Source organism: Chrysemys picta, chromosome 2, assembly GCF_011386835.1.
Source record: "Chrysemys picta bellii isolate R12L10 chromosome 2, ASM1138683v2, whole genome shotgun sequence".
NCBI classification, from domain to species: Eukaryota; Metazoa; Chordata; order Testudines; family Emydidae; genus Chrysemys; species Chrysemys picta.
This window is the reverse complement of record NC_088792.1, coordinates 289,493,417-289,512,154: the sequence shown is the minus strand read 5'-3', so window position 1 is coordinate 289,512,154 and position 18,738 is coordinate 289,493,417. Positions and strand designations below refer to the sequence as shown.

Genomic DNA, 18,738 nt, shown 5'->3' with positions numbered 1-18,738 from the left:
GGCATTGCACGGGGCGGGGACTCAGGCTTGGCATGGGCAGAAGCAGCCCCGTGTGACTACAACCCCCAGAATCCCCTTCGCCGCGATTGGGTCCGAGGCGCCGCCGATTGGGCCCCAGCCTCCGGGTCCTCGCCTCTTCCCCGCCCCCTTGGGAAACCGCAGCCACCGATTGGCCGGAGAGCGTGTCGGTCGGGCTAGGGGCGGAGCGGACAGGTGTGACGTCACGAATAGCAACCCTCCCGTTTTGCAGCTGGGTGCGGTTTGTGCCCCGCAAGGTGACATCTGGGTCCCTTGCTCCCGCCTGGTCCGTGGGGTTGCGAGTCAGGAGGGGTGGGGAATGTGGTCAAAAACACTCCCGCTCTGCTTCCTGCCCAGAGGGGCCCCTTTCACTGAATCCCTGAAAAGGGAGGTAGGGTTTGGGGGGACGGCGCGTGCCCCCGAGCCCAAGGTGAGACCAGAGGGGCCCCTTCCATTTTTCCACTGGCTTCCTCCTTGCTTATTTCCAATGACTTGGCTGCTCATGCACCTGTCACTGGTCCATGGGGCTGCGAATCAGGAGAGATGGGGTTTGGGGTCGAAAACACTCACAACCTGCTTCCTCCTGGCTAATGTGACAAATTGATCTATTGGACGATTGCTATCTCCTGAATAGTGGTGACTGGGAATGGGGGCGGGGGGAGTGTAGCCTTTATTCTCTTGGCCAGATTCTACTGGGTTTATGGTGCTTTGTGCTGTGGACTGGAGCAAAGTGGCTGGTGAATAACTAAGAATCTGGTTAATAATTATTCTCTAAATTCAGCTTTTTTCTTTCTCTCTCTCTGAATTATCACTCATTCAAAATAGTGGTGTGCAAGTTGACTGGCGAATGGTAATAGCATAATCTCTTGTTAGAACATTGTAAACCCTACCACCTGATTTTTATATTAAACACTTACTATACATAATACAATCAATCCCTGATGTTAGAACCTGGCTATGCCGCTGCTGTAGAGGGCTCATCACCCAGCAGCTGGGGGCCACCATGTGGGCTCGGCAGGGCTGCTGGCCATGGGGCCAAACGGTGTGGGTGGGATCTGGGGAGTCACGTCCCAGGGATCTGCCCCACTCCCAAGCACTGCTCCAGCTCTGAGCTGTCTCCACTGCCTGGGACCTGTGGGGCCCCACCTGCCTCCCCAGGGAAAGAGCCACCCGGGACTGGTGCAGAGGCTGGGCCAGTCTCAGCCAGTCACAGGGGATGGCTGGGGGAGGGGGAGAGTGTGGGAGGCTCAGCTAGGTCCTGCCAGGCATGTGGGTCCTGAGGGAGCCTGGCCCAGGTAGGCTCTGCTCCTGCTCCAGCCTGGCTGATTGCACCCCCAAGGGGCCGGAGTTATCCTGCCCCAGGACCAGCTCTGGCTGTGCTGCCGGCTTAGCCTGGCAGACACAGTCACCTCCCATCAGGGCCGGGTATTGTGGCTGGGGTTTAGGGTGTGGGAGAATAGGTCTCTAGTGGGTCTGGGGGAGGGTGCTGTGCAGTGGGGGTTGGGGAGATCTGTGTGTGTTGGGGGGGCTGTGCAGTGGGGGAGATCTGTGTGTGTCGGGGTACTGGGAAGTGTGGGGGGTCTGTGCGGGGCACTGGGCAGTTGTGGCAGTGGGGGGCACTGGGCAGTGAGGGAATCTGGGGAGGGCTCTGGGTGGGGAGGTGCAGGGCACTGTGCAGTTGTGGGAGGACTGTGGGGGGTCTCCAGCTAGGGGGCACTGGGCAGTGAGAGGATCTGTGGGGGGGTTCTGAGTGGGTGGGGGAGTGGTCTGTGGGAGGGCACTGGGCTGGGGGTTTGTGGGGGTCTCTGGGTGGTGTGGCACTGGGCGTAGGGAGTCAGAGGGGTGCTGGGCAGGGGGGTAGCATGGTGCAGCATGGGACTGCCCCGAAGGGGAAGAAGCACGATGGGAGCGCAGGGCCGGGCTGGCCAGTGTGCGTCTGGCAGCTCCCACTTTGTAAACAGTGCCCTTGTACTGCGCTGGGTGGAACGGGGCTGTCCCTGCTGTGCCATGACCCATCTCATCTCCCATTGCCCCTGGCCAGCCCGTCGCTCTGAGGACTCTGCCCCCTGCCCCATGTCCCCATTTCCCCCATGGGGGCTCACAAATATGGTTAGCACCAGGCTCACAAAAGGTTAATCCAGACCTTTTTGGGGTGCAGGCTCGGGGATGGAGTTGGGGTGCAGGAGGGTTGCAGGCTATGGGGAGTTTGAGTGAGGGGTGCAGGCTCTGACCTGGGGCAGGGGATTGGGGTACAGGAGGGGGTGCGGATATGTGGGCTCTGGGAGGGAGTTAGCAACTCAGCACGTTATATAAGAGAAAGGAGCTGCCGTGATTTCATATAGACATAGAAACTGATAGAAGACACTTTTACATATTCAAAATGTGAGAGGCAGAGTTGGAGGGAGGGAGGGTCTGTACAATATTTCACCGCATTCAGTCTCCTGGCTGGAGCAGGAACGTAGCCCTGCACAGGGCTGCCCAGAGGATTCAGCGTCCAGGAGCGGCCTCGGACAGCGTTGGAGCCACGGCGCTGCAGCGCGCCAGGGCCGCTCCCGGACACAGCGTGCTGAGACACCGGGGCTTGGGGGAAGACGGAGGCGGGGGCAGCCTCCGACATACTCGTGGGGGCCCCTGTGGAAAATTGACACACACCCCAGGCAGCCCTGGCCCTGCCACACTTGTGTAGGATAGCGAGGCGCTGCGGTGATGAAGCTGTGACAGGCTAGGAATTGGAGGCCTGTGCCTTTAAGACCCAGTCCCAGGAACCCGCCCCCTGCTCGGGGCTGACATGCCGCGTCCCGTGAGCAGAACGAACCCCCCCCCCCCTCTGCCCCCCCCCCTCCCGACACCCCCAGATTAGCGAGCACAGCGGGTGGCTCATCCCACGGGGTCACTGCCCCCCCCCCAGACGGGGGTTTTCTCCCTGCACGAGGGTCTGGCAGCGTCTCCCCCCCCCGAGTTTCCCCTTCAGCCCCCTCTCCTGCCGCCGGCTACCGTAGCTGGAGCCCCCCCCCGGCCAGTAACTTCCTGCCCCCTGCTCAGGCCCTGACCCGCCCCCCCGCGGCGACTGGCCCCTTCAGCCTTTGACACCCCCCCGAAGAGGCGGCAGCAAGTGAGGGCAGAGAGAGGGCAGTGGCGACAGCGAGGGTTACTGGGCATGCTCAGGGCGGGTGCGCATGCGCAGTGCACCCGCAGCAGGGACCGGACCCCGCGCCGCAGAGACGCACGTGGCGGCGAGACGCTGAGCCCGGACGGCGCCGGGGACAGGCAAGGGGGGCCCCGCCCGCCCCTGGGTGACGCGCAGCAGGGCCCGGAGCCAGGACGCCTGGGTCCCATTGGCGGCCCGGCCCCGTCCAGCGGCCCCGGGCCGAGCCCTTCCCGGTGCAGGCGGGGGACGGGCCGCTCCTGTGTGGCCCTTCCCTGGCTCAGACACGACCCCGGTGAGACGGGCTGGGGCCAGGATCCGAGTCCCCGCTCCCCTTCCGCCTGCCCCCCAGGGCTCCCGTTCCACGCCCCTGTGGGGCAGAGTCCTCGTAACCCCGACACGGCTGGGCCCAGCATTCCTGGGGGCTCGCCCCCCAGCCTTGGCATGCTCACTCGGGGCGGGGTGTCCCCATCCGGGTGCTCTCTGCACGGGGCGCTTCCCTGCCCCACTGAGCACTGCATACAGCTCGAAGCAAACACACTTTAGTAACCAGTAACCCGTTAAAAAAAGAAGGAAAAAATGGGAGAGGGGAAAGGAAGACCCGTCACCCCGCTCTGTGGCCCCGGGACGTCACCGCGTCTCCGGGGTGCCAGGGCAGTTCACAGTCTGTTCCTCCCGTGTCCTAGGCCTTGGCTGTGCTGCAGGGATGCTGCGGGTCGGACCCTTGGGGCTTGTCTCCGCTGGCACTTCACAGCGTGTGAAAAACACCCCCGGAGCGCAGCAAGTTGCAGCGCTGTAAAGCGCCCGTGTAGACAGTGCCCCAGCGCTGGGAGCCGCGCCCCTCGTCTGGCCTGCAAGGCCTCTTGGCTGGGAGAATCCCCCTGTGCTGGGCTTGCTGCCCGGGGTCCCCCCTCGCTCTTCCGAGCTGCTCACTGCACCCGGCTCCGGACGGCTCCAGCCCCACTCTGCCCCAGCACTATCTCCAGCTCCCTGGGCTTAGCTTCTGGCCCCGGTTGCTCTGCTCTGCTCCCAGCACGGATCTGGTTTCTGGGTCCCTCTGGCTGGCCCAGCTCTGCTCGGGCTCCTGCTCTCTCCTTAGCTCGCTTGCTCCGCTGTGGCCCAGACAATGCCAGCTCACAGGGAAGATGGGACCCCCTGCCTCATTAGCCCACCCGCCCTATCAGGCTGACCTGGAGCATTGGTCTCTCCCCATTGCCCCTGGGGACGGTCAGTCTCAGGGTCCTGGTTTCCCATCCACCCTTCCCCTTTCTTTTGGTACTGGGAGCTAGCAACCAAAACCTCCCTACTGAGTTTTAGTGAGGGGCCAACAGTCCCCTTCCACCCACCTGACAGGTCCCTTTGTCTGCAGGGCGGCGCCTCCAGGCCTCCTGCCCCAGCATGGACGAGGTGCAGGCCAGAGAGCTGCTGGGGTTCCTCCACCTGGACACCCGGCCTGATCTAAAGGGCCAGGCCACAGGCTACATCCTGGGGCTCACGGGCAATGTGGAGGGGCGGACGCTGCTGGCAGGCAGGCCGGATTTCCTGGAGGCTCTGCTGCTGCTGACGGGTGACCGCTCCTTGGCCGTGGTGAAGGACAGTTACCACTCGCTCATCAACCTGTCTGTGGCCGTGGCCACCCACGAGGTCCTGGCCAAGGAGCTCCCAGTGCTGCTGCACCGCCTGCTGGACCCGGGCTACGCCTTCGCCGACCAGGTCTGCACCCTCCTCTCCAACCTGTCCCGGGAGGAGGGCACCTGCCGCCAGGTTTTCCAGGCCGTGCAGGAGGCGGGGCTGGGGCTGGCCTGGGTGGTGGAGGCGTTCTGCACCGAAGGCTACAACAAGAAGGCAGCTCTGCACTACCTGGGCCCCCTGCTCTCCAATCTGACTCAGCTGCCGGAGACCCGGGAGTTCCTGCTGGACAGATCCAGGTGGGTGCTGGCGCTCTCGGAAGTGGCCTGCGAGCTGGGAACGTGACAGCGGGCGGGGGGATGCGTGGGCTCAGGGCTGCCCCAGGTCAGACTGTTCATCCATTGGTGCAATGGAGAGACAAGGTTGGGGGAGGTCCTCTCTTCTGCCGGCAGGACGCTCTGGGTAGCTCGAAAGTGGGTCTCTCTCCCCAACAGGAGCTGGCCCAGTCGAAGATATTCCCTCCCCCACCTTGTCTCTCTAATGTCCTGGGACTGACACGGCTGCATCACTGCAATGCCCCAGGGCGTGCCCATGCCAGGGCCCAGCGTGTGCATGCCCATCTCTGACAAGGGCCCCTCCTCTGCCCAGGTGCGTGGTACAGAGGCTGCTGCCCTACACGCAGTACGAGGCCTCCGCCATCCGCCGAGGGGGGGTGATCGGGACGCTCAGGAACTGCTGCTTCGAGTACAGTAAGTGTTTTGCATTTGGGGGGGTACTTAGTGTCCCTCACCCCTGGGATCCTGCTCGCTTCGCTGCCTCGGCCGAGCCCTGAGTGGACTTCTTGGTATCAGCTGGTTCCTGAACCAGCCTGTGCCTTAGAGCTCTGGGCTCTAACCCCCGCCCCCCCGTGCGGGACCTCTGGCTTCTGTGCCCAGGCCTGGCCGCTCCCCAGCACAACGCAGGCCCCAATCAGGGCTTGCATGTCCCTTCCCTCCCAGAGGAGTTGGCCGGGCTTTGTGCTTTTGCTTGGCAGCGCCCCCGTGTGGCCCGTGAGGTTTCCTGTCTGGCGGGCTCACTGCAAGGCCCTGATGGGTGCACTCCCCCTGTTACGCCCCCTCTCCTGGTGATTTCTGAGCCCTCTTCTGATCCCAGCCTGTGTGTGGGTGTCTGTTCCCAGAGTACCATGAGTGGCTGCTAGGCGCCGAGGTGGACCTGCTCCCCTTCCTCCTGCTGCCTTTGGCGGGCCCTGAGGAATTCCCTGAAGCGGAAATGGAAAGTGAGGAGGGGGGATGCTAGGAGGGGGGCTTTGGGGACTAGTGTTTGGGGAGGGGGGTCTAGCGGTGGCAGAGTTGTGCAGCTGGGAACAAAGAATTCAATTGTTTTCTGCTCTCATTTCCCCTCTGCTGGGGGGTGGTAAAGTGAGTGGCGGGGCGGCGTGGGGGTGGAGGGCTCTGCAGTTTGCTGGCAGGAGCCGGTAGATCCATGTGCCCTGTTCTAACGCCCCGCCTGGCTCTGCCCCAGGGCTGCCCGTGGACCTGCAGTACCTGCCGCAGGACAAGCAGCGGGAGAAGGACCCTGACATCCGGAAGATGCTGCTAGAGGCAGTCATGCTGGTGGGTTGCTGTAGAACACTGGGGGAGGGGGGCACGGGCCGGGATGGGATGGGGGACAAGGCGGCTGGGGAAGAGAGGGTTTCTTTGCAGATGCCCCCTTTCCTGCAGGAGGACCCCCCCACCCCTTCCCACCTGCTGCTGCCCCCTATCTGTGCGACCCTCCCTGCTCTCAGGATCCCCAGCCCCACTTCCGCTGGAGGGTTAGGACCCCTGCTGCTGCAGGGCAGGAGACAGCCACTCTCTGGTGGGGCTAGGAAGGGGCTTTCCCACAACTGCCTGTGACCTGGGAATGGAGCCTGGGAGTTACATTGAGCTACCTGAGTTATAACCTGAGCCGGGAGGGGGCTGGGAGAAGTGACACCACCTGCCCGGGAGACTGGACAAAGGGGAGGAGGAGCAGAGGGGAGGGGAGAGAGCTGCTGGAGGGGTTTGGGTTTGGTTTCAGTTTGGTGCTGGGTGGTGGAACGCAGGGAACCCCAAGCTCCCTGAACCCCCCAGAAGGGGTCCTGGTTGTACCTACACGCTCTGCTGTAGACTGTGTTCCTATTGTCCAATAAACCTTCCGTTTTACTGGCTGGCTGAGAGTCAGGGTGAATCCCAGGAAGAGGGGTGTAGGGCCCTGACTCCCCGACTCCATAACACTGGCCTCCCTCTGAAACAGCTGGGGCTGGCCGGGCCCACGCTGCTCCTCCCCGTGCTGCTCACGCTGGCTGTGGCTGGGTCTGATCCGGGGCCTGGCCCCTCCCCCTGGTTTGCTTCCCACGCAGCTCACCGCCACCAAGGCCGGCCGGCAGCTGGTGAAGGAGAAGGGCACCTACCTGGTCGTGCGGGAGCTCCACCAGTGGGAGACGGAGCCCGACGTCCAGGCTGCCTGCGAGAAGCTGATCCAGGTAGGGGCAGAGGCCCAGCGTGTCCATGTGGCTCAGCATCTGCAGGGCAGGGGGCATGGGCAATTGGGCCCCACCCAGGTTGGGGTCTTTGGGGCCCCCCTCTCTATTAAACTCCAGGGTGGGGTCCGGTCTCTGCCGGGCAAATGCAGACAAGCGGGGGCTCAATGCTGCCACATGGTGGTGCAGTCATTGTACTGCCCAGTGGGTTCTGCAGGGGATGCTGGAGGAGAAGGGGGTCCGTGCGGGTAGGGAGCAGGGCGCTGCTGGCCGGTCCCTGGCCACTCGGTGGCTGGTTTCCCCTCTGAAGCCCTGCTGCTGTGCCCTGGGCAGGTGCTGATTGGGGATGAGCCAGAGCCCGGGATGGAGAATCTGCTGGAGGTGAAGATCCCCGAGGACGTGGAGGAGCGACTGCAGCATCTGGACCGGGAGGAGGAGCGGCAGCAAGGGCAGCAGGAGACGCAGAGCAAGGGGCCTGGGGCGCAGATGGGATCCTCGGGGCTGTCGAGGTGACTTGCTGACCTGCTCGCCCTGCCCCGGCAGCGTGGGGGGTGCTCGGACTCTGCCCAGCCGAGGGCTGCGACCTGCCAGCCGTCGTGGGAGCCACGCCCAGCCGTGCCCAATGGAACCGGATGCAGCCACCCTTGCCCTTAATCCAGAGGCGAGGTCTGTAGAGACGCCAGTGCCCAGCGCAGCCTGGCGGCTCTGGACCAGAGAGAGGGGACTGGGACTGGGAGCTCCTCCCCTTGAGGTTCCTTGCGTCGCTCCAGCCCACATCAGTCACCACTGCCTGACCCAGGCGAGATGAATCTGGGGGGTCTCAGCTGGGCTCCGGGGGGCCAGGTTCCCCCTTGCATGGTGCAGCAGTGCTGGCCCAGAGGAGCTGCTCGGCAGGGCGGGGCTGGGGCACAGTGGGAGGTGATGGTGCGCCCTGGCTGTGGGGCTGCCCCCTGCAGTCAGCATGGCGGCAGGCCGCTGCCTGGGCTGTGGCCTGAGATTCTCGCCTGCACCCAGCGCTGTGCCAGCCCCCCGTCCTGAACGGGCAGGGGCACATGCTGAGCTGGTGTCCACACAGGTGAACCTGGGGGATGCTGATTCCAGCCCTGCCTGGGCACGGGATGTGTCTCTAGCGAGGGGGAGATGACTGCCGAGCCCCCGGAACAGCAGTAACCTGCTATTTAACTCCAGACGGGGGGAGGATGGGGAGGCAGAGCCGGGGCTGGGGGGCAGGAGCTGGCAGTGGCTTTGGGCTGGGTTCTGTCCTTAGCTGCTAAATACACTTGAGAGGCCGGACGCCCCAACTACCCCACGTGTGTTGTCTCCTGCCTGGAAGACCCTGGCACAGCGGCTCTGTGTCCCCCAGCATCTGAGCATGGCCCTGGGGGCCTGCAGGTGGCTGGCTGGAAGTCGGCGCTGCCTTGAGCCTGCCCCTGAGGTTGGGGGGCTGCGAAGGGGACATGAACCACCCCATCTCGCTCCGGCCTCAAGAGCAGCTTGGGCAGCCTGGAGGTGTGGGCCCCAGCTCAGCTGTCTGGTCTGTGAATGGGCGAAACGGCGGGACTCTCCTACCCCCGGCCCCCCCTAAGTCTGGCCAGGCCCAGTGGGTCACTGCTTCTGTCTCAGTGCTGGCAGGGCCTGTGCCTCCCTCCGGGGCCTTCTCCCTCTGCCCCAGCAGGGTGTTTTCCTCGTCCCCCGGAGTCCTGTTCCAGGGGGCCTGTCACCAAGGGATCCAGGCCCTGTGGCTGGGTTCCTCTCCCCTCATTCCCAAGTTCTCATCCCCTCTGCTCCACGGCTATGACCCGAGCTGCTCCCTGCGCAGGCTGTGGGACTGGCAGGGGAGGGTGGCTGGAGAAGAAAGGCCCCAGAGGGGATGGCAGGAGAGAGGCTGTGCATGGCCATGGCTGGGAGAGGCCTGGGGGAGTAGATGGTCCTGTGGGAGAGGCAGGGGTGCATAAAGGAATGAAGAGACAGGCCTGTGGGCAACGGGTCTGAGACAAGCTGGGGGGTACCGGGCCTAGAGGGAGGCCGGTGGGGGACAGCTGAGAGCCCTCGACTGAATAACATTTAATAGTGTGGGCTGCATCCATGTGTATGGGGTTTGTTTCTGTCGGGGTAGGGCCAAGCGGGGGGGTCGCCGGTCTGGCCCTGGGTGAGGCCCCCTCTAGTTTGTGATGGACTCCGGCGGGGGCTTCCGGATCCTGGACATGGAGTGGAGGGAGATGACGGCTTGCAGGAGTCGCTGCCCAGCGCTGCTGCCACAGCGGGGCTCTTCTCGCCCAGCCGCCAGCTGGCCACGTGGGCGCTGGCCGAGGTGGCGGAGCCGGGCTTGCGGAAGTTGAGGAGGTGGTGGAAGGGCCGGAGGCCGGAGAGCAGGCAGGGCCGGTACAGGGAGAATCGCGGGGGGCGCTCAGCCTGGCACGGCGAGGGCAGCTGATGGAGGCAGCCGGCAGAGATCAGCTCGGGGGCCTTGGCGTCCATCTCGGCTCGGATGGGGAAGGCGTCCTGCGCAGAGGAGGCACGAGGGCCTGCGGGAGCTTTGGTTCCCTTGGCGGCTCCCTCCGGAGGCTTGGCCGAGCTCTCCAGGTCTGGCAGCAAAGAGACGGCGCCTCCGCTCTCACCTGCAAAAAGGAAGCGGCAGGGATAGAGGGGCCGGTGTAACGTTCCCCTGGCTGCGGGGCGAGGTCCTGTGGGGTGCCCAGGGGAGGGGTGGGGGTCGGTGTCACGTTCCCCTGGCCGCAGGGCGAGCTCCTGCGGGGTGCCCAGGGGAGGGGTGGGGGTCGGTGTCGCGTTCCCCCGGCTGCGGGGCGAGGTCCTGCGGGGTACCCAGGGGAGGGGTGGGGGTCGGTGTCGCGTTCCCCCGGCTGCGGGGCGAGGTCCTGCGGGGTACCCAGGGGAGGGGTGGGGGTCAGTGTCGCGTTCCCCCGGCTGCGGGGCGAGGTCCTGCCGGGTGCCCAGGGGAGGGGTGGGGGTCGGTGTCGCGTTCCCCTGGCTGCGGGGCGAGCTCCTGCCGGGTGCCCAGGGGAGGGGTGGGGGTCGGTGTCGCGTTCCCCCGGCTGCGGGGCGAGCTCCTGCCGGGTGCCCAGGGGAGGGGTGGGGGTCGGTGTCACGTTCCCCTGGCTGCGGGGCAAGGTCCTGCGGGGTGCCCAGGGGAGGGGTGGGGGTCGGTGTCACGTTCCCCTGGCTGCAGGGTGAGTTCCTGCAGGGTGCCCAGGGGGTCGGTGTCACGTTCCCCCGGCCGGCTGTGGGGCTATGACCTGTGGGGTACCCGGGCGGGTGGGGGGGACGGACTCCTGGTGCTGCTAGCTGAGGAGCTGTTCAGGGGGTGTGTTTTTTCTTTGGGGCGGGGACACCGCTGGGCAGCAGTGCTCAGTTCAGATGGGGGGCTGCTGGAGGGGGGAGCTGAGCCCCCAAGGGGTGCTACTGCTGGCCTGGGGCTCCTTGGCTTGTCACGGAGCCAGGCCTGGCACTGGCAAGGCCGCTCCCGGCTGTGTTCAGCCCAGCGCTCCCCATCCCGTGCCCCCCAGCTGTGGGGCTGCCCGCTGAAGGCAGACCCGGGGGCAGGGCAGGCACCCACCTTGGGCGGACGGCTTCTCCAGGGCTGGGCTGCGCTCCGGGGGCCTGCCCGTGGCGTTCAGTGCCTGCTGGAAGATGGCCGAGGTGGCGGGCAGCATCCAGCGGTGCGTGGCCACTTGCTGCAAGCCCAGCCGGGCCCCAGGCTTCAGCTGCAGCAGGCCTTGGATCAGGCTCTGGCATTCTGGCACAAAGAGAGGGGCTGGAGCCTGGCGGCCGGGCCTGCCCACGCATTGGCAGGGCGGCTTCCCCGCCACCCTCCCGGCCGGGCTCCCAGAGTGGGGCAGGGGCACCGGTGCCATGTGCAGCGCGCTGGGCTCCATGGGCCCTCCCCCGGCCCCCAGCCACCCCCACGTGCGCTGCCTGGCTTTTCCCTCCCTGCTCTCCAGGCCGGTGTTTGGTGTGAGGAGGGGCTGGAGTCGGCCTGGGGCAGGGCTTGGGGGCAGCCCTCACTCCTCAGCGCAAAGCAGGAGCCGTGGGGCAAAGTGGGAGCCGGCTCGTTCCCTGCCCCAGCTCTGGCTGATTCTCCACAAAGCCTGACACTTCGCTTCCGCACTGCGCTCGTGCCCTTCCCCTCCTGCCTCAGGGCAGCCCCGACCCTGCCTGGCTGCTCGGGGACCCTGCTCAGGGGCAGCAGGGCTCATGCCGCGGCTCTCCATGGGCAGGTGCAGGGCGTGGGCGTTACCTGGGGAGAGGGGCTGCCGGAAGGAGAGGCCCTGTTTTATCATGTGGATCATCTTGTGAGGCTGGCGCTCTTTGAAGGGCAGCTTCCCGGTCACCATGGCGTACAGGATCACCCCGCTGCGGGAGGAGGCTGGGGGTTAGAGGGGCTGGCACCAGGCCCAGCCTCCCCAGGGACGGGGCATGGGCTGCATGGCCCACGGCAGCTCCCAGCACCTGGTACTCATGGGGCAGCCTGCCCCATAGCGTACGAGTGAGCGTGGCGTGGGCCCCGTCTCGGCCCATCCGCAGAGGACAGCAGCTGGCACAGCCCTTGCTACAGAGGGTTACAGCAGCCCCCGCTGTTCATTCTGGAGCGCCCCAGTCAAACCCCAAGGTGTTGGCCATCGGGGGGCCCTGGTGCTCTCACCCCCCTGCGGGCAGCCTGCTCGACCCCCACTACACAGTGCTAATGGGCCCCACGATGCAGCCGGCTCCACCCAGCCCCTCCCTCCTGGTACTTGCAGTGCCCAGGAAGTGACAGGCTCCTCTCCCCACTCCAGGGAGCTCCTGCTTCCCACAGGCCCTGTCCCTCCCCGCAGGAAACTGGCGCTCACAGGCTCCACAGGTCAGCCAGCTCGCCGTTGTACTTCTTGCTCATGAGGATTTCGGGGGCGGTGTAGGCCACAGAGCCGCAGAACGTGCTCATCAGGGAATTCCTCAAGGAGTAGCGGTTGGCAAACCCAAAATCTGTAATGCAACGACCCCTGGTGAGATGCCTGCTCCATGGCCTGGCCCCCATAGCGATGGGAGCCGAGGGGGACGTGGCCTTTCTCTCTCCCCACCCACCCACAACCGACCAGGTCAGCAGTCTGGCCCCCCAGTGCAGGGCTCTCACACAGCTCTGCCCATGCCACGCCACACCACGCCTCCAGCCTGAGCTGTCCAGGCTTGGTGCTCTGGGCGACTGTGACAGGAGGTGTAGGGATCAGGCCCCCAAACTCAGATTCAGCAGTGACCTAATGGCTGATTTGAATCCAGTTGAAGGACAACAGGCCCGCCCCCCCCTCCTTTCTTGGGCCCAGACCCTCAAAGGTATTTAGGCACCTAACTTGCATGGATTGCAGAGGCACCCCGTAAAGCTGCACCCAGAGGAGCAGGTGCCTCGAGGGATTGATCCTGTGCGCCAGAGCCTTTCACCTCTTAGGTGACTGGATAGAACCCAGCCCAGATGGCATGAGGAAAAGGCCCTGCTGTCTGATGGCTGCTCAACGGCCCAGGTGGAATGAGTTCGGTCCCGTTCCCAGTGGCACATCACTGCCGCTGGTGCCAGCCTGCACCCTCAGCGGTGGTCTCGGAGGGGAGCCCAGGAACTGACTGGGCCTGGAGCCTGGACTCCCCTTGAGGGAGACCATGACTTTACAGGCCAATGGAAACTGGCAGCTGAGAGGGGGAGGTTCATGAGTGTAGGAAACAGACCCTTCCCCAGAGGTGGACCAAGACTCTGGACCTCCCTGCCAAAGAAACACAAGACCCGGAGCCAGGCCGCCCCTAGAGCAAAATGCAAAATTCACTGAGGTGACAGCTTCTCTGCACTAAGTGCTGCCCCGGCTGCCCCGGGACTGACGCGGGTAGACCCAGTTCCAAGACAAGCTGGGCAGTGTACCCCCATAGCTCAGTGGGGTTACTTGCGTGAGTGTTTGTCGGGTGGGGGCTGATGGGCCATGTGACCGTTACATGAGCATTAAAGGGATGCTGTCAATGGTCACTGAACAACTTGTGTTTCACCCCCCCCCAAAATGCCAGGTCGCACACCTAGGAACAAAGAATGTGGGTCACACTTGTGGGACGGGGCTGTGTCCTGGAAGCAGGGACAGTGAATAGGACTCAGGGATCACAGTTGGGAACCAACTGAACGTGAGCTCCCAGGGCAGCGCTGTATCAGAGAGGGAACGTGGTCCTCGGATGGCTAAGCAGGAGAAGGACGGGAGCAAGGAGGGGTGTTACCTCTGCGTACAGCACGAGTGAGCCCGTCCCTGGACACTCACTTGAACAAAGACGTTGACAAACTGGGAAGGGTTTGGAGAAGAGCTACAAGGATGAGTCGAGGGCTGGAAAACCGGCCTGAGTGAGAGAGTGAAGGAGCTCAGTTTACTGAATACATCCCCGAGAAGGTTAGGGGGTGACTTGAGCACAGCCCGTGGGTTCCTACGAGAGGAAGAGATTCCTAGAGCAGACCTCTCTTTAATCTCGCAGGCAGAGGCAGGACACGGTTCAATGGCTAGAAGATGAAGCGAGACATTCAAACTAGAAATGAGGAGCGCCGTGATGGTATTAACCATTGGATCATGGTGGGGAGCATTACTTGGGGTCTGGATTAAGACTCGAAAGATTGCTGTAGCTCCCACAGAAGCTATGGGCTGGATGCAGGGATCACCAGGGGAGGGTCGCAAGGCTAGATGATCTGTAGGGGCCCTTTTGCCTGTGAAACCTGAAATCTAATCAGTTAAGACCCTGAGTTCCAAGCAGACTGAGGTTCCCTGCAGTCCCCAGCTGATTTCTGTGACTTTGCAACAAGGTCCAAGTTCTTCCGTGTTTGTGTCTCCCTGTTGTGGTGGGAGAGCGGCTCACTCCACACACACAGTGACGCTGGCTCTGCCCTGGGCGCTGGCAAATGCACAAAGGAGACACACTGAAATGAGGAAGCAAGAGCGCGGGGCTGTCCCTGGTGAAACCTCGGCAGGTAGGCGCTGAATGGAAGCTGGCGTCCCGTTTGGAGCTGGGCTCCGCCCGGTGTCACAAGCAAAGTAAAAAATAACCTAAATGCAATGGCTCGTCTTCCTTCTGCGCCGAGCGCCCAGGCTGAGCGCCCCAGCACGGAGCACGGAGCAGCTCAGGGACGCCTAGCCAGGGCTGGCTGAAGGGAAACAATTCCTGCCCCTCGAAATGGGCAGCGCTCACCTGTCAGCTTAATGAAGCCTCGCTCATCCAGCAGGATATTCTCACATTTCAGGTCTCTGCGGGGAACACAAAGCAGGAGCACCGATGTCACTGGGCGGTGAGATCCCCTGGCCCCGCCCCAGTGAGCATGCGATGGGCCCCCTGCATGGCTCTGCCAGTGAGATATATCCCCGCCAATACCTGCTGGGGTCAGGTACCCAGCCATGCTAAGCGCGCACAGCTGAGGTGGGCAGGAAGGTGGCTCTATCAGCCCTGATCCTGGGGCCATTGGGGGATTAAATGGCCCTCACGATAACTTAGAGTAGCCTAAGGGCTGAACTAAGTTACACTGGCTGGAGTGGTCCCAGAGCGGCTGCTTCACCGTTTGAAGCCCTGTGTGCTCCAGGCCTGCCCCCTCTTGCACCTGGTCTGGCCCCCCACTCCCAATGTGCCCCCCATGCTGGGAGGGGGCATCTGGTGTGAAACTGACTAGGGCACCTTCAGACCTGTTGAGGTTCCCCTGGGAGGGGGCAGGCAGGGACCCGGTGGGGCCGTGAGCTGGCCAGGGGCCCTGCGCAGCAGCATTTACAGACTCTGGGTTTTTTAGTGATGTTCGTGCTGGAGCGGCGATGGGAGCCCCAGCACTTGGGACAGTAACGCTGAGCAGGACAAGGCAGGGGGCTAAGGAGCTAGCCCGCCCTAGACCCTGGGGCACCAGCTGGATGAAGCCCTGCAGCCCCCCCCCCCCCCCCCCGCCACACACACCCTACAGCACAGCAGCCATATGGGACAGGGTGTGAATTCTATGGGGAGGTCCCATGCTCCAGAGGCCGGAGCAAGGGGATGAGCGCTGGGACTCCTGGGTTCGCCAGATGCGGGCAGATGGTGGTGAACTCCAGGCATCTCCCAGTCAAGCTGCCACCGCAGCCTTTGGCAGGGCCCCTGGGGGCTTGGGCTCTCCATGTCGGAGCGATGGCACAGGCTCCAGCAGCCCTCCCACCTGTGCACGATGCCCACGTTGTGGCAGTGTGCCACGGCACTGACGATCTGCCGGAAGAGCCTTCGCGCCTCCTCCTCCTCCAGCCCGGGGCACTCCCTGCGGTCGGAGGTGGCGTTGATGTGCTCCAGCAGGTCGCCGCGGGAGGCCAGCTCGAGCACGAGGTAGGTGCGCCTGCTGTTCCTGTACATCTCGTAGAGCTGGATCTGCCGAGGCGACAGGGCCATGAGAGACGCGCCCGTTCCTGGACAGAGAGCCCCTGCAGCGGCGTGGGGCAGCTCCCGCACCAATGTCCCCAGGGCAACGTGACGAGATTCCCTGGAGGCCAGACAATCCCAGTCCCGTCCAGAGGGGTTGCTGTCAGCCCAGGAGGCTGGGTTGGGGAATAGCACCCGGGGATCCAGCAGGGCGTAGAGTCCTGGCTCCTAGACAGCCAGGCAGGCTTGGGTAGCGACAGCCCAGGCCTGGGAACCAGACCCAGGTCTCCTGCAAGGATCTGCGAGGAGTGAGGCCCCAGGCTACCCATGGAGGACGCATTGCCTGGGCTTGTGCTTTAAGGGAGGCCCCAAAACCTGAGTGGAGCTGGGAGAAGAAGAGACGCAGTGGCTGAGCCCCTAGGCTGAGATTTCCAAGCCTGACTAGGGGGTTAGGAGACACAGCTCCACAATTCATTCCACTAGGAGCTGTGTGTCTAAACCCCCTAGCCTGGGCTGGCCTTTGCCCGCTTGAGACTGACAATCGCTGCAATGGCTGCCGGCTGCCCCCCAAAGGAAGGCCGATTAGCATCCCTGGCTAATGTGTGGCCTTCGCCCGGTGCAGTTTGGGTGCCCTATTGACACCGCTCTGGCCGAGGCAGCGGGGTGGGGAAGGGGGGAGCAGCTGGGACTCACCACATTGATGTGCTTGTAGGTTGCATTAAGGGAGTAGATTTCTCTCGGGAGGAACTTTCTGGAATATTCCAAGGGGGCCTTGTCTGTGGATATGATCTTTATGGCCACCTGCGAGAGGAGAGGAGAGGGCGGCTGCTGAGTTTCCCGCAGGAGAATGGGAACCTGACCCTGAGCCCTCCTGGCCCTTGGAGAGAGAGCGACTCCGGCTGGCCAGTCCCGCGGGCGCCTAAAGGAGACACTGACACGCCCAGCAGAGGGGCAGGCTGGAGGGAGGCCAGGTGGGGAAAGGACTGGTGGGGGTGACCAGATGTACAGCACCATGTGGAGTGAAATATCTTTTCTCCGAGCCAGCAGTGGCAGGCAAGTCTGGGAAACCCAAGTGAAGGGGGGGGCAAGGGGCTGTCTGGGTGTCTCTTCGGCACATCACTCGGGAATGAGTGTCTGAGCGTCCTCTGCCCAGCTGAGCTCTTCACCGGCTCAGCACCCCCCAGACACCGGACACCCTCAGTCACCGCCACGGCCCATCAGTCACCCGCCTGCTTTACCCAATCCGGGAAGAGACAGGGCGAGAACCAGCCAGCCCAGAAAGGCGGGGGTGAAGTCTAAAGAATGAAACCAGAAATGGGGCCAGGTTCTAGAGGATTCCCGAAAGCAGCCAGAAGTGGCTGTTCTTTACTGTTCTGGGTCTGACCCAGCAGCCCCAGCCACGGGCCGGGACCCCAGTGCGCTAGGCGCTGGCTGGGGGCAAACAGCAGAAAGGGCTTGCGAGATCAAGACAAATCGTTAGCAGCCTAGAAAATCCTCAGGTGACTCTGAGCAAATGAATGGGAGAATTCAGAACACAACCACAGGCGGAGACGTGGCCGGGAGACAACAGCGAACCCACCACGAGTACAGTCCCACTGACAACATTCTGCACAGGAAGAGAACAACCCAGCCGGGGTAAAATCCTGACCAGGGAGCATGAGGCTCGGCACGGCCGGCACAGCGAGGGACAGGGCTTGGAACAGGAAGTGGGACTCGGCCCAGCTCAGAGAGCTAATATTTGGGGATGGAATTTGCCCAGGGCATCCAGGAGACTCAGTCTCCCAGCTGCTGCTCCAGGCACCAGACTCCCTTCGACTTCTTTGAGCCTAAGAAACAGACGGAACCACCTAGACACATGCCAGCCATCACCCGGCCGGCTTGGCGTGTAAGTTACATCCCTGATTTCCCAGGGGCTCACCCCCTGCACGGCTCTGCCAATATCCCACCCTCCAGGAGCACAGCACCCCTTGCTATCCAGGACTGGGCTTCTCCCGAGCAACCAGACTGGCTGGTCACATCCCATGGATCCGTGCCCCCAAACTCGCTGCACCTCTGAGCTGAGAGCAGGACTGGGGCGGTGCCTTATCCTGCAGAGCCCCCAGGGGTATCGTATGCTCAGTGACTGAGCTCCTTTTCCCGCTGGTTCCCTGGCGTTTCCCAGCCTTGTGCCCCCAGGCCCTGCAGTCCTCACCATGGCGTGCCGCTTGCTCCGAAGGTCTGAGGCCAGCTTGTAGTTCTGTTTTAGCTTCTCTTGGGTGGCGTAGCCCAGGTAGACTTTGGAGAAGGCCCCAGAGCCAATCTTCCTGGAGGAGAGGAGGTAGCCATTCTCCTTGCTCTCACGCACCTGTTCCAGGAAAGTCTTCCTGTCCGCCTCTCGCTTAGCGCAGCTTTTCATGGCGCCCAATGCGCGTTCTTGGCTCCACCCAGGCTCGCGAAAGCAAGGGCAGCAGAGCGATCCTGCTGGGGCGGGCGTGGGGACGGTGATTGCACTGGGGCTGGAGGGAACGCCACAGGGACCAGAGTCCAAATATGACTCTTCGCTCCCCAGGAGGGTGAAGGACAAAGGAGAAACGCAAAGCACTGGGGTCTCCTAGCGCGTTGCCCTTCCCATCTTTCAGTTTGGCCCCCGAGGGCTCAGTGGCGCAGGGCAAGGTCACGGGATGGAGAAGTGTCCACAGAGATGGGAGAAGGATGAGTGTTCTAGAGGCAGCATTCTAGAACGGACGTGTAACAAGCTGGGTTGGAACGCTGCCCCCCAGCCCCCATGCTGCCCTGGCTCCAGAGCATCGTGTCCCTTCTAGAGCAATCGTCACTCCCCGGGGGGAGGGGGGGTCTGGAGATGGACAGGAATCCGTTTGCCAAGGTCATGCTGTGCTCAGAGGCTGCTGCTCGGTGTTCTCGCTTTCTACCTCTCCCGCTGTTCCTGCCTGGTCTCCGTTTCTGTGTCTTCACACACACACCTGGTCACAATCAGGCGTGACGGACGCTCCCTAAAAGTGTGGGGGCCACCGGCGCCCGAACCTTGGCCCCACCCCCCACGTTGCCCCTTCCCCCCAACCCTCTGCCCCTGTGCCACCCCTTC

The 18,738-nt window shown here is 63.6% G+C and overlaps 3 protein-coding genes across 8 annotated transcripts; 1 reads left to right on the top strand and 2 right to left on the bottom strand.

Annotated features, from left to right (window-relative positions):
• Nucleotides 1-2,722: 2,722 nt before the first annotated feature.
• On the top strand, nt 2,723-8,596 carry HGH1 (HGH1 homolog). 6 transcript variants are annotated; one of them, XM_042861301.2, is made up of 7 exons: nt 2,723-2,818; nt 4,533-5,091; nt 5,441-5,541; nt 5,970-6,068; nt 6,314-6,405; nt 7,173-7,295; nt 7,626-8,596. In XM_042861301.2, exons 2-7 carry the CDS (start codon nt 4,562-4,564, stop codon nt 7,803-7,805), a joined length of 1,125 nt encoding a protein of 374 aa, XP_042717235.2. In that variant the 5' UTR covers nt 2,723-2,818; nt 4,533-4,561; the 3' UTR covers nt 7,806-8,596. The 6 variants fall into 6 exon arrangements, with proteins under 6 accessions (XP_042717235.2, XP_065438345.1, XP_065438343.1 ...); XM_065582271.1 differs by lacking the exon at nt 2,723-2,818 and adding an exon at nt 3,086-3,458 and having other exon boundaries at nt 7,067-7,295; XM_024102682.3 differs by lacking the exon at nt 2,723-2,818 and adding an exon at nt 3,100-3,458.
• A 609-nt stretch (nt 8,597-9,205) lies between these two features.
• Nucleotides 9,206-11,263, bottom strand: LOC135981053 (uncharacterized). The gene is made up of 2 exons (XM_065582276.1): nt 10,867-11,263; nt 9,206-9,910 (listed from the first exon to the last, which is right to left on the bottom strand). Exons 1-2 carry the CDS (start codon nt 11,183-11,185, stop codon nt 9,357-9,359), a joined length of 873 nt encoding a protein of 290 aa, XP_065438348.1. The 5' UTR covers nt 11,186-11,263; the 3' UTR covers nt 9,206-9,356.
• A 740-nt stretch (nt 11,264-12,003) lies between these two features.
• Nucleotides 12,004-18,051, bottom strand: LOC135981220 (testis-specific serine/threonine-protein kinase 5-like). The gene is made up of 5 exons (XM_065582491.1): nt 17,848-18,051; nt 16,350-16,457; nt 15,463-15,884; nt 14,484-14,539; nt 12,004-12,272 (listed from the first exon to the last, which is right to left on the bottom strand). Exons 1-5 carry the CDS (start codon nt 18,049-18,051, stop codon nt 12,136-12,138), a joined length of 927 nt encoding a protein of 308 aa, XP_065438563.1. The 3' UTR covers nt 12,004-12,135.
• Between the last annotated feature and the right edge of the window lie 687 nt (nt 18,052-18,738).